The sequence below is a fragment of the Dermacentor silvarum genome, chromosome 11 (genome assembly GCF_013339745.2).
Source record: "Dermacentor silvarum isolate Dsil-2018 chromosome 11, BIME_Dsil_1.4, whole genome shotgun sequence".
Taxonomy (NCBI): domain Eukaryota; kingdom Metazoa; phylum Arthropoda; class Arachnida; order Ixodida; family Ixodidae; genus Dermacentor; species Dermacentor silvarum.
Genome location: NC_051164.1, coordinates 106,559,192 through 106,573,278, shown reverse-complemented (window position 1 = coordinate 106,573,278; position 14,087 = coordinate 106,559,192). Strand labels below are relative to the sequence as shown.

General features: G+C 42.4%; 1 protein-coding gene across 1 annotated transcript in view; it reads right to left on the bottom strand.

The window, feature by feature from the left end:
* The window catches only part of LOC119433358 (rapamycin-insensitive companion of mTOR), a 61,903-nt gene that overhangs the window by 40,392 nt on the left and 7,424 nt on the right, over positions 1 to 14,087 (bottom strand). Inside the window, exons 5-10 of the mRNA XM_037700517.2 lie at positions 11,813 to 11,982; positions 9,891 to 9,958; positions 8,482 to 8,549; positions 8,248 to 8,330; positions 6,609 to 6,696; positions 5,737 to 5,827 (exon numbers count right to left, since the gene is read on the bottom strand). Coding sequence (XP_037556445.1) covers positions 5,737 to 5,827; positions 6,609 to 6,696; positions 8,248 to 8,330; positions 8,482 to 8,549; positions 9,891 to 9,958; positions 11,813 to 11,982 — 568 coding nt within the window. The remainder of the gene's footprint in view (positions 1 to 5,736; positions 5,828 to 6,608; positions 6,697 to 8,247; positions 8,331 to 8,481; positions 8,550 to 9,890; positions 9,959 to 11,812; positions 11,983 to 14,087) is intronic.

The following is a 14,087-nucleotide window of genomic DNA, read 5'->3' as shown; positions in this document are numbered from 1 at the left end:
GATGTTGTTTTCCCCACATGACACCCGTATCCTGTAGTCCAGCTTCGCCGCGTGGCCTTGCGCCGGTGGCAGTAGGTGTGGGATGCAGAGTAGTAAAAGAGATGGAGAGTAGATAACGGTAGCCACCGTTAGGTGGCTAACGCCACCTAACGGCGGGGTTACTTGGGCACAAAAGGGGAGAAGGATGTTCCTCTTTAGCGTGGGATGTTCCTCTTTGGTGTGCGCCAATACAGCCTCGGCTGGACCATCTCGAGAGGCTTGGGAGCGGGGCAACGGAATGGACGAACACAATCGTTCGAACGCGCCACCATTCGCATGACCATACCCACGAACGACTAGGCATTCATGTCCAGCATGGGAGCGAACATATTCACTCGCTATCCGGCTGCGGTGAGTCAGACTTCCTCGATTTGTTGCATGCCCATCGGCACGTTCTGTGCGTAGTAATTCGACGAGCAGGAATTAGTGTATGAAAGGTGCAATAAATACCCTTCTGATTGCTTGCACTACTGTGTCATTCCTCTGTCCCAAGGGCGCATGAGAGTCCTCACAATTTATAAAACCAAAGTTAAACAGCAACCTTGCATAAAACTTCATATTTTCACCATCACAGTGAGCTACTTCCTATCAGACACATAAGGACACAAACTAAAAGAGTAAATTCGTCATAAAGCCACAGTTAGGTACGATAGCAATGCTGATTGCCAAATTGTCCATTAGTGACTGCGAAACCATACTAGAACTACCACTACTTATTCAGTCAACGAAGTGTCATTTCTATATTGGGGGTTACTGCTTTTTCACAAGTATATCTCCAATACACCATACCATATGATTAATCTATCATCAGCTTTCTGCCTTAGGCATAATCTATGATGGTGTTCTGCTGCCTTTTATTGAACTGACTAAATTTCCTGTAGCTAACAGCATAAACATTCGTAGTGCCAGTGAAGAATCCAACACTGCCAATACTGCAAGTTAAGAATCTTATCTCTTTACGAGCAAACTTGAGCCCAGAAAGAGAAGCAACACTCAAATCACAATGATAGCAGTGAGCACAGTTGTTGGTCATTGAATTTGAATTCATGAATCAAGTGCATCCATGATTTATACGTGACTCATCATACATAACAGGTTAATCGTTGGTGCTTGCGTAAATTTGAATGGTTATGGTTATGACCAGTGTGGCCAGTGCTTGTAGTAGGACCTATGCAACCGTGAAAAAACTGGCTCTTGAATGTTTGGCCAATAGGTACTCCAGAATGACTTCACTAGACAATTGCTAGGCACAGCAAACAAGTTGTCCTGAAAGCAGCAAAAAGTGTGAATGTGAAATCTTCACATAATAGAGCTCAGCATTCTCCTACACAATTTGTTTTTACTAGAGGTCCCATATAAATTTGTAAATGGCCATGTGAGCAGCAGAAATACACAGGTTTCCAAGTGTTATTAGCTCCTTTATCCCGACCCAAATAGCCGTTCATAGCTATTAAAAGCAATGATGCAATGGAAAAGTTGAAATTCATTGAAGTTTGAGAAGACAGTTATTAGAAGAGACACACAAGTTGGCACACGTACACATTGTCTGTACTTTTCTGTGTATGTGTGTCAATTTGCACCTATCTTTTAATAGCTATGTTTCATCAGCTAGCCCAGCCAGAAAAACTTTGTAGAGACGCGGCGATGGCGCACCACCCCCGCAGCCATAAACAACTCGCGGAGCATCCCTGCGGGCCTGCCATGAACGGACCTTCGCAAGTGCTGCACACCAGAAACACGGACACATGATCCGACCCACTGTTCCAACGTCGTTTGTGTGCGAGCTCCCTTTTCTCATTACTTTCTTTATTGCTTTCCTTACGCACTAAGTCCATGCACCATACTGCTCTCTGCTCCTTTTCACTCTTTTCTGCTATCTCTAAATCTGTCACCACATCCGCCATGCTGAGCGCACCCACTCAAATCTTTCCTTTTTGGACAGAAATAAACTAGACCTTGTTACGGAAAAGATGTGAGTCTGTCTCGTTCACCAGGGCTCTACAACTTCAACAGACAGTTGTTATGGAAAGAAGCAGGTTGCTAGTGAGACGCGAGCACACAGATAAACTTGGCCCGCATGCTTGCGATAGTCGTCTGCTGGTCGACTACGGACCCGGACGCTGCTTCAACAGCCATCAATCTGACCCGTACGTATGATTTCATGGCCGATCACTAGTGAGAAGATCACTGTTGAAAATAAAGAAGTGTGTATCGGTGTATTTATTGATTACTCAAAGGCGTTTGACCGCATAAATCATCAAATACTGTTGGAAAAACTGAAATTATATGGCATTCGTGAAATCACAGCACTTCTCCTAAAAACTTACCTACAATATTCTTACCAGTGTGTGGAAATAGGAAAACATGTTTCAAATTGTCAGGATATTACCACAGGAGTCCCCCAAGGAAGTATTCTGGGTCCATTAGTGTTTGTTTTGTATATTAATGATATAGTAACTATCAGCGACAAACCGAGTTATATATTGTACGCTGATGACACAAGCCTCATATTTAAAGGCAGCAACATACAGTCCCTTATCCCAGTTATCAACAAAACAATCGAAAAGCTCAGCTCATGGAGCACTGCAAACTGCTTGTTAGTGAATTCCAAAAAAACAAAGGCGGTGTTGTTTCATGTACATCAGAGCTCTTAACCCTTTACCTGCCACTACCGAGATAACTCGTGAAACCACCCACGTGCACCCCCTGCTACTCCCGAGTATACTCGTGTTGCCTTTTAAACTCACTCCCTGCCACTCCCGAGACAACTCGTGCAAAAAAAAAAATTGCCGTTCATGTCCTGCCATCTATGGAGAGGTCACCTAAACACATAGAACTTGTAAATTAAATTTTAGACAACAGATGGAGCGAATGTGTTTACACCCACGTCGCTTCGTCTTGGCAGAGTGCAGCAGCCATGGCGAGTCAGCGTGCCACATGCGTCTGCGCTTTGACGGACGAAGAAATTCAAAAACTGCTGATGAATTCTGACGAAATATCTTTACTACATGTCCTGTGGAGTATCATGGTGCATTACTAGCATGAAATTTCCACTGAACCAACATGAAAAAAATACCCGGCAGGGGGTGGGGAGCAGTCAGAAAAAAACCCGGCAGTGAAAGGGTTAATCATTAGAACCGGTGATAAAGTTTGAAAACTCCAATATTGAAATGATAGATACAATAATAACGCTAGGAATACTATTTAACAAAAACATGAGCTGGGATCCTCACGTCAGCTTGGTTATGTATTGTCCAAATAAGTGTGTTGGTATGCTAGCAAAGTTTCGTTCTACCTTCCTGTATCAATTAAAATATTGACCTACAACACACAGTTCTTATCACATATTAACTATTGTTTCTTGGTATAGGGAAATACCACATTGTCTAACATTAAACTTGACGTAATACAAAAGAAAGCATTACATCATATATCCAATGTAGATTATGATGCTCACACTGCGGAACTTCCAACAGTTCCAACTACGGAACTTCCAGTGCCTAAATTTTACGAATATTCCTCATGTATTAGATACAAGATATCGGTTTATAACTGTGAAAATGCCTTTCTAAACATAAGTCTTTCAGAACTAATACCGTTGTATATCAATTTCGCAACAGGGAATGTTAGCACGTTCCGCTTTGTCGCACTCAACATGGATGACAAATGTTACGTCATGCACTTACAATTTTACTGAAGAAACTGATCTCCCAAAATATTCATCTTGAAAAATGCAGCATACGTAACATACGAGAGCAGATCTTGATGTGATTATTTACCTTTGCCACCATTATTGTATTTCTAGATATTTTGTAGTGTCTATATTTGTATATCTTTGTACATATATATATATATATATATATATATATATATATACATTTGTATATATAGATATATTTGTGCATCTATTTGAATATCTATCTTTGTATATTTTTGTACATATTTGTATATATAGATATATTTGTAGATCTATCTGAATATTTTGGAGTATCTTGTAGTACGTTCAGTAATATTGCACTGTAATTGTCTATTGTAATCTTGATATAATACTTGTTGTATGCCATGTATATGGGGAGCTCAGGTGCTCTCAAGTGAATTGTTTTTCACTTTTTGCCCGAGCATGCCCGCACTGTAATGATGCAAATAAATAGAACTTGAACTTGAGCTACACATGGGAAGATATTAGTGGCAAGCTCTCCGCGACCGCTTGCAGCCTGCTATTACATCAGCCAGCGGCAAATTTTTGTCATAGCCACACTGTCTAGCCCGTTAGGCCTAATCGGAGCTGCATCGTCGGGTATCAGCAAGTAAAGTTATGGTTACCGAATCAACGCAGATCTATTCACAGCGACCACACGACCCTCAGAAAGCCGACAAATCGCTTCGCCAATGAAAGCAAGTGCAAAGGATGACTGTTGCATGTTTACGGCCGCCATCTTTGCAAAATACTGTACCGAACGCCATTCGTAGGCGCACAACGGTCTATTTTCGTAGCTTCGAGCGACCGGCCACCTGTCACAAGACCAGCTTTAGATTTACTTGACAAGCTCGAAAATACAATCTGACAGCGCGCTGATCCCTGGCTGTAGACCCATTTAAGCAGATGGCAGATGAATGCCGACGAAAAAAAACTACTACTGTGTGTGTGTCAGGGGGGGGGAGGAGGGGGGCACGGAGAGGTGCCGAGTGACGTGATGCCCGTTCCCTGCTTTTGTCTGTCGCATATATTGGCCTTATAACGAGCTGACAATAGCCCACAGAAACCACCTGCCATAAAGATGGAAAAACCTTCCCGTTTTCTGAAAGAAAACTGGAAAGCAATAGTGAATAGTAAAAACCAGTCAAAAGACGAAGGTGTGTGCAACGTCTTGTGTGCCACGTCTCTTCTCTGTCCTTTGTCTTTTGACTGGTTTTTACTATTCAGTATGTACCAACTGACCCAGACTGCTACTCTACTGGAAAGCAATACTTTATAAGCAACAGAAGATTGCCATTATCGTAGTTTGGCCCATGGCCACTATTAAACTAAAACCCCACTGGTATTTAGGACAACTTCGCTTTTTCTTCAGCTTCAGGGGGAAAAAAGCACTTAATTCTATTTGACAAATATTCAATCGCTAAAAAATATTTTCCAGACCTTCGAATACTAACCGAGTTATTATCAGTGCAGGCGTACTAATTTGATGTTCCCTTTAATAAGAGTAGAGCACACTATGTATCTCGATTCATAGGTACCTAAATTATTGATAGCTAGTAAGATTCTTTGTTAAGTAATGCGATTAGCCTCTTGAGCGTGTGCAGCACAGTGTTTTTTGCAAAAAATTTGGAAGCATAAATGTTGGTGTTAAATTTTCTGATATTCGATAATTGATTCGGTATTTGGAATTTTTTTTCTTGATTCGATTTGATATTAGATTCAAAATCTATTATTCAAAATTTGCACACCCCTAGTACACACACACTGTATGTTGACACTTTGATTAGATTTCATATCCAAATTTTATAACACTTCAAGAGACAGAGAGACTGATGATCCATGTTTAAGCAGTGTGCTACATTTACTAAATAAAGCAGAAAAATACTAAGCCAAGGTCAAGTTTCCCATTATATAACACGCTTGACAAGCCCAAAAGGCTTGCTGACTATTAAAAAATCAAACAAGCAAAAAAAGAAATGAGGAAAGGTCTAAAAAGTCACCTATGCTTTGACGGTGGCGGTAAAAGATCACAAGCCTCTGCAACCACAAAGCCCTCGTATAGCTTCCATGACTCCCGGATAGCCGTCCGATCTGCAAACACAATGCAAGTTGCACAACGGTGTTTTAACAGAGCACGTGTCACAAGGTATCAAGCATACGTATTTCTGGCATTAATATTTTAATTGCAAACCTGCCTCGCTAGCCTTAATATTCATACTTTTTCCCTTAAGGACTAAGAGAAGTTCACAGATGAATGCTAGAAGCAATAATTATAGTCAAACATCCCGAAAGTACTTTTCCCTGACAAGTGTTATACGTGTACATTCTGATACTGGCGGGGAAAAAAGGATTGTAATCACATCTACGTGAAAGAAATGCAAGCGTGTGATGCCTGCCAAAATGATCTACTGTAGGTTTTGATGGCCTGTCGGCAGCTCGCCATGCCTGTGTGGGGCACATGATGCAAAATTATAAACACATTTTTCACACATGTATCCATGCAATCAGTGTGATCACATAAGATTAGCATGTTGGCTAACCAGCTGTGGGCCAGCAAACCCAAGACCTCGGCCAAATATGCGCGCTCGTCCAAAATGTGCCATTCCAAGTTGTTGTTGCAGACTATTTTACATTTTAGCTACCAGAAAACATGTTGAGCCACTGAGTGAACAAATAGTCACTTCGATATGATTGATGTCTCAGATCTTGCATTTTCGTATTTGTTGTAGCAGCAGAATACTCTAAATAAAGCATAGCCAACAAAATTTCAGATTTACTTCATTAAATATGATAATGTGTTATATCTGTGCTCGTTATATCAAGGTTTCGACTGTATAGTAAACTACAGTAAGAACAACATGACGCAACTCACCAGCTGACTTCAGTGCAGTTTCAAAATCACTCGTCCATTCCGGAATACGAAGGCAGAATACGTCGTAGAGCAACTCAATTATATTTTTCTGCATAGATAAGGAAAGTAATTCAGGGTTATTTTGCACGGCTTACTTCATTTTTATGAATCAATATTTACTTTTCACTATTAATTGCAACAAATTTCCGTCAAATCAGTTCATTGGTTACCAAATAAAACTGTCAGCATTTTGTGCATTTGAGGGCCCGATCTAAAGCTAACTCTTAATATTTGCATTTGCCATCTTTTAAACAGCCAGCTGGACCAAGGAAAAGAACACAGGTAGGTGATCATCACGTACTGCCTCATTGTCATACAAACACTTTTCGTGCAAAGAGATTTTAATAGACAGTTTTAGTTTAGCGTGATTACCGGAATAGCGGATGTACCGGAATAGCGGGATCGAAATGTGCATGCGCAGAACGCGCTAAATTACCCATATCGTTTACCGTGCGCACACTATTTCTCAGAGTTAACGTTACCGTGTTAGCGTGTTTACGTAGTCTATGTAAAACATGGCGGCGGTCCCGGTCGCCCGCTTCGAACTGAATTTGGCGTTGTTTTTGTAGAATTCACTTCGTTCGTAGCAAATGACTGCGTAAACGGCTTTTGCTTAGTCTCATGCCGCTTCGCCGAGAGAATGTTATGGTTAATCTTGAGGAATTTTCGAGATCGTTTCTCGTTTAAAACGCGCCTAAGCCTAATGAGAGAAATTTTCTCCGAGATGCGAGCGCCACGTCGGTGAAGTCTGGAGATAGACACGACGACAGCATATGGCCTCTGAGATTGGAACATTACGGAGGCTATGGTAGACAGCTTGTACTGCTTGTCTGTTTCGCTGTAGATCGGCGGACATGGGAAGTAAAAATACAACGTGCTCCTGGCTTCCATTGCGCTATCTCTCACACTTTCCGGAAGCACACACACATAGACTTAGGTGCCCTATGTATGCGAAATTCAAAGCGTAATGGAATAGCGTCCCGCACGTAAACTACGCTATCACGCTATACTAAAACTCTCTTTCTGCAAAGTTCGTTTGCGGAACGGTAATGCTATTTGCCTTAACCCCGCTATTACGCTAATGTTAAACTAAAACTGTCTAATAACTTTATTTGTTATTGGTAGCGTTTAATGGTGCAAAGGCTACTGTGGCCATCAAACACCAAGGCTATGGACCAATATAGCATAATAAATAAAATCTTTCAACTGTGGAATAAAGAAATACAGAACCTTTCTTTGAAGGTGGCACTTTTGCTTATTACAATAAAGGAGCCAGATTTACCTTCTGAATGATGCCCGATGTTCTTAGTTCTGAGGCCATGCTGCAACCCTTAGCCAAGTGATTCTGCCTAAGATGCACAATACTGGGCATCAATATTGCACTATAACAATCAGAGCAGGGCTTTAATCTGTTATTCAGTCTTCTGTCTCATGAACATACAGTGGCTTGTAAGAGTGCCATTCTCGGTATAATCTTGAGCTCACAAACTTCTGCACAAACTAATGCTACAATGCACATGAGACAGTTATATGTACTAATTAAATAAATTACTCGTAACTTCTAAAGTCTAACAATCACATTAATGCGACAAGGTCTTACCCTTGTGTCAGGAAGAGGAAGACAAAGAACTTCTACGAGAGATTGCAGACCAGATGGTGGAGGCTTGCAGAAATACACCATCCCTGAAAAAAAAAAATAACACTGACATTTTAACTACAGCTGTGAGGATTACTCGCAACGCAGGCATTTCAAGTTACCATTACGCAAGAAGCTCATAATAAAAATGCATGGCCACCTTGGACGATATTGCAGTAAAGTAACATAAAGGCTTACCGGGCCATGACCTCAGGACTGATGTCATGGCTATCCTACTTGACTGAAACCTGAGCACCTTGTCATATCTGTAGTCAGAAGGACATGAATTAAAGTAAAGTTGAGTTTGAGCTGTTTCGTGCAAGACATCATAATGACCAACACAAGGAAATAACACAATTTCATTTACATGCTAGGCACAGCAAGGTAAACGCAAGTTATTCAGGAGCACAAACAATCATGAGGCTGGCTACTGGTTTGAAATTTTAACCCAATTGTTCGATCAAGCAATTTATCAATTAATTGTTTTTGTACATTTTCAAGTGGAACAACAGCAAAAGAAAAGTCAGAGCAATAATCACTTTCTGTTGTACTTGCTGTCAGCTCATCAATATTGCAGAGTAGGTGGCATTTAAAAAACATGCATACAGTTTTTTTTTTAATTTCACAGTCGAACCTCGTTATAACGAAGTCGCATTCGACAAGATAATACCTTCATTATATCAAATCTTTGTTATAAGCATATATTTGTTACACGCTGACATTAGCAAGAAACATGATAGATTTACTTTGGTATATTTGATAATTCGTTATATCCGAATTAAGGTACACCATTATTAAGGAACACAATTCCCCCCCCCCCCCTTCTTTTTGGCCAGCGGCGGTGGCAGGGTGTTTATCATCACATCTTCTGGATCACAAATGTAGATTACAGCTTTGAGCATTCATACTTATATACACAAGCTCTCACAGCCTCAAAAAAAAAAATCTGGAAATATAAATGACATTTTTATTAAATTAAATCACAACAGTAAAGATTATTCAGTGTTATGACAATTGCCCAAACAAACATTAGTGCCTTAACCAATAAAATATTCCTGCATCACCATGCTCCAATCAAGCATAACCATAGTAATAATGTCCTGTGTCTGACTCGAACTAATAGATTCCCTGCAATAAGTTACATGCAGGTTACATCGCTTGTAAATGTGAATTGAAGTAGTGCAAATGCCCAATAAACTTTTAACGTAACACTGTGAACTTACTAAAAGTTCAGCACCAAGGCTTAAAAAGAATGTGAGCCTGAGAGTAGGGCTTTCAGATCTGACTACTTTGAATTAGCTGGTGCCTAGATTGGTCAGTCCATGGTTAATTTGGGAAACCCTGAAGCTTTTTCTTTATTTAGACATCTGGAAACCCTACTTAATGCCTTGTCCCATGGGAACTTCCAATCATCCTTGAAGTCAAATTGCCTTGGGCACTTTGAGTACAACTGAAGCATGCAGCGTTCGCAATTATATAGCAGGACTAAAGTCAAGCATACTTGAAAATGATGTGAAGGAACACTTCATTTTCATTGAGTTTGATCGACAATGACTCAAGCATGGTACAATTTATGGTTTCAAGATAGCCAACAGAACAGAACACACCCCAAGTTGTTTTCTGGTGTGTCCGGTGCATACTTGAAGTGACTGTCCGTGAATGGGGCCACCAAGTACTGCAGGGGAAAAAAAAATAATGTAAAAGGCATTTGACGAGTAAATTACGGATGTTCCGTACACTTGCCGACCACATACTGTTTTACACAAAGACCAAAAGTTATAGTGCAGATATCACATAGCTGCAACTTAAAGGGTCCCTCAGCAGGCTTCATAGGAAATTGGTTATACACTAGAAGTTTTGAAGTGCCATCTAGGGAGTGTTCTACAACACAAATTTTTCAAATTAGATCGTTATTAGAGGAGATAGGAGAAACTAAAAAGTTGTGTCGCCATGTTGCCAGGAAGCGAGCTTCATTGCCAACATCGACACTTTCTACATTTTCCTCGAACAGCATCCACCAAGCAACATTCCTTCCCTGCCTTCTCCCATACCGGAGACAAAGGACCTCGTCACGTTTATATTTACCGAAGTTATTTACCAGTTATTTACCGAAGTCATCTGCCACAATCATTGACGTTGCAGGCACTGCATCTGTCGTAGAGGCATTTATGCATGAGTCCTTGATACTACGACAGTAAGTGGGGCTTTCTCAAAAGAAAAGGCACACAGGCTGTCGTTTGAAAGTTCAGCTGTTTTCACGCCTTGGCAGACACAATCATCAACGGGTGATCTGCACACCACACTTCTCTGTTTCCAATTCCCAAACCTGGTGAAGGGCTCTTTATCTGCTGCTGAGATGACGCTGGCAAGCAATGAATTTCAGCCTACTGAAAATGCCAGTGTTGCAAGCCTAGCACACCTTCTGCTGCCAAAAGTGCCTCACCGAAAAGGCATTTACAAAGCACTCAATAATAAAAAAAGGAAAAACCCAGAAAATTTCGTCTTCAAGTACCATGCATTGAGAAAGAAACCGATCCTACACAGCTATATTAAACATCTGACAATTATTGAACTAGCCCCCAATTATGCAATTATGCCCACAATTTAAAAGGACTTTCAGAGGGCCTAGCTGGTGCATATGAGATGATTTAGGAGCACAATACAGATGTGGGACGCAAAAAAAAGGTAGACACTTGTCCCATGTCTACCCTTTTCTTTCGTGCCGTGTTTTTTTTTTTTTTTTTTTTTTGCGCTCTTAATTAAATCATGCCACATACGCTCCCATGATGTCACAGGCTACGACAGCAACCAGTCACGAATCAGGAACAAACAGTGCAGCTGATGGGGTGAAGATTATAAAGACATATACATTGCTATAAAGGCTGTCAACCAGTCAAGTCAGTAAGGGTCACTTGCCAATTCTTACAAGACAAATATCCCCTTCGGTCACAGTGTACAACAATCATGCGATCCGTATTTGCCTATTCGATCAAGTGGTGGCAAGGAAAAAACCAAGGACATTGAGGTGTGGGTAAATACGAACCTGTGCGTACCTAACGTGAATCTATTTTACTTCACGGTGCAAAGCATTGCTACACACGACCACTTTGCTTAAGGCACTACCATGTTTCAAGAAATTTTCGGCATGCCACGTTCTGTCAGCAATAGAGAAGGGCAATGCTTGTAGCTATTAATTATTTTCTGTGCATGTGCTTTGAATCCGTGATTCATTCTTTTTAAGAATGAATATGACGCGAGTGACTGTGCAATAAGTCAGGGTTCTATTAGCCTGTGAATATCAGTACTTACTAGAAGGTGCACAAACCATTATCTTACAAAATACATTGTTGCTCTAACAGGAAACAGACTTAGAAAGAAAAGTAGGAAACAAAAGGTCGGGCACTGAACTTCAACTGTTTTCAAACCACTCCCCTGGCACAGTCAGAAAGTTGCCCTAATTACCCTTGAAGCCAATTGTAACGATAAGTAATCACCTCGAAGTAATCACGTATTCACGATAAGTAATCACCTCAAGGTCGATATCACGACTGAGCAGCTGACGCGTGGCTGGGTCGTTTATCGAGTGGAAGATGATGCCCAGCATCGCCTCTGCCAGGGGTGGGTGATGGCAGTCAAGCACACTTTGGAGCAGTGTCCGAAAGCCACCGGTGTCCACGCAGAGCTTTGGGTTCAGCAATGCTGCACAGTATTCAAAACGTTGACCACTTCAAAGGGGGCAATACATACTAAAGGCAAATAGTTAATCAAGCTAGAGAGATAGACTATTGCTTCCAGGTGTCCAAAGTCTCACATTTACCGTGAGCAGAGCTCTTGCAAGTAAGAAAATGGCAAATTTAGGGAAGATTCATGCCATGATAGTGAAATAATGGTACCATCTTCTGTGACTCAATCATGCACATTTTAACATAAAACAAGTTTCAGTTCAGTCAATTTTGGTGAACTGTCCTACACGACAAATAACTGGTGCTGTTGCATCACTCAATTGGCCTAAGGTTCTTAGCACCTCGCACAAGTCATTGTCACTATTTTAATATGTACGTATTTTTTACTACTGTGTTTAGTCCCCTATAGACCCTTTTAATGATGATCCCATGTTTGATCACGTGGTGATGCGTCCATTGCTTGCAGCCGTTGCCTCCGTGTTTACAATGGATGTGCATGACCCGGTGCGGCTCAGCAAACCTCTGTTTCAACAGATATTGTAAACACTAACTGGGTGGATGACATGAAGCTTCAGTCACAGCTTCAGAGGACATGTAAGCGCTTTCAGAGCTCATCATGCCCTGTCCGAAGGGCACGAGCAGCATATAAGGTGCTTGTATTAGGAAGCGGGGATAGAAATGTATTCCACGCAGGCTGTTCGAACTTTGCGCTAAGGAATTAAATCAGAATAAGTGTGTCGTACTCTTCATTTTTTTATTTGGCAAAAACTTTGAAGCAGCAGCTTGTCATGTTTCTCACTCAGTAATGTTGCTCGGTGCGGTTACTATCTGACTGGATTAAGGCGAAAGCATTAGGGTACATTCGCACTAGCGACAAAAACGCGCGCAACACGCCATTCACGGCAAGCGATGCTGTCGCGAACAACAAGATTCACGAAAAGCGGCAGCAATGTGCAACAACTGCTCATATGGGTGGGAGACCCATTTTTCGCAGCAGCCGCAGAACAAACACCAATCAGAAGTGAGCCACACAGTTGTGGCGCCACCTGTCTCACAAGCAAAGAATCATAATGCATGCCCTCTAAGATTCAGCAGTGACACGCACACCGTAAAATCTGTGGGAATCCTCGGGTCCCATGACCGGCAGCTAACGTCGCGTCAGACGCATACGCACCAGGGAGAGTTGGGAGAGGGGAAACTTTCCTTCCGCGGGCGGCGCATGGGAATCGCAAGCGCTATCAGCGCCACCGGGTGGGTCACGTGAAATCCCGCTGACATCGCCCGGGTCTCTTTGGTCCCCAGCAAGCAGCGATGGCGGATGTCTCCGCCGCCACTCCCGTATTCCCGCACGTGGTTAGTCAACCGCGTTCTTGCCGCGGCAAACGCCGCGGCTGCCCGTATACCCCAGTTGGTAAGTCGGAAGCCCTTCTTTACCTAGTGTATTATTCTCTTCGAGGGAACCCTCAGCGATGTCAACTATAGCTAGCTGGCCTGCTCGAAGTGTTAGTTGCAGTGGTAATAAATGCTTTCCGAGTGTACACGTGGTTGTCATCTATTGTTTCCTCGAGTTTGTACCGGACCGCGGTTGATGCGCAGGCCTGCGGCGACCGCGGGACTCGGTGTGTCGAGGCAGAGGGCCATGGGCATATCCCCCCATATCCCGACATTTTGGCGTTCCCAAAATTGGAACGCCAAAATTGGAAAATGAAATGGAAAATGAGACGACGATCGGTTCGGTGCGAGGAAGACTTTGTCTGGACCAGCGTTAGGCCTCAGCCGAAGGCGTGATTGCTAGCTAGATCTGCGTGTGCTTTCTTGAGTGCGAGTTAGCGCTGCGCTAGTGTCGCCGAACTCGTGTAGACGCTGAGATTTGCAGCAAGTTTTCTTCTAAGAGTACGCCCGAAGCGAGTGATTGCAGCAGCCGAAGCGGTGGTCGATTTTCCCTGTACATATGTAAATAGCCTCCTTTCTGTATCTTTGACTCTGGGAGCCGGGCGCCGGAAACGCTGGCTAGGACGTCAGCGGGGCACAGTCCCAGGAGTCACCTCGGAAGCTACGTGTTGAGCAGCGAGCAGGGACCACTTAGCTAGGCCTGCATCTCCTCCCGGCGGCTCATTGGAA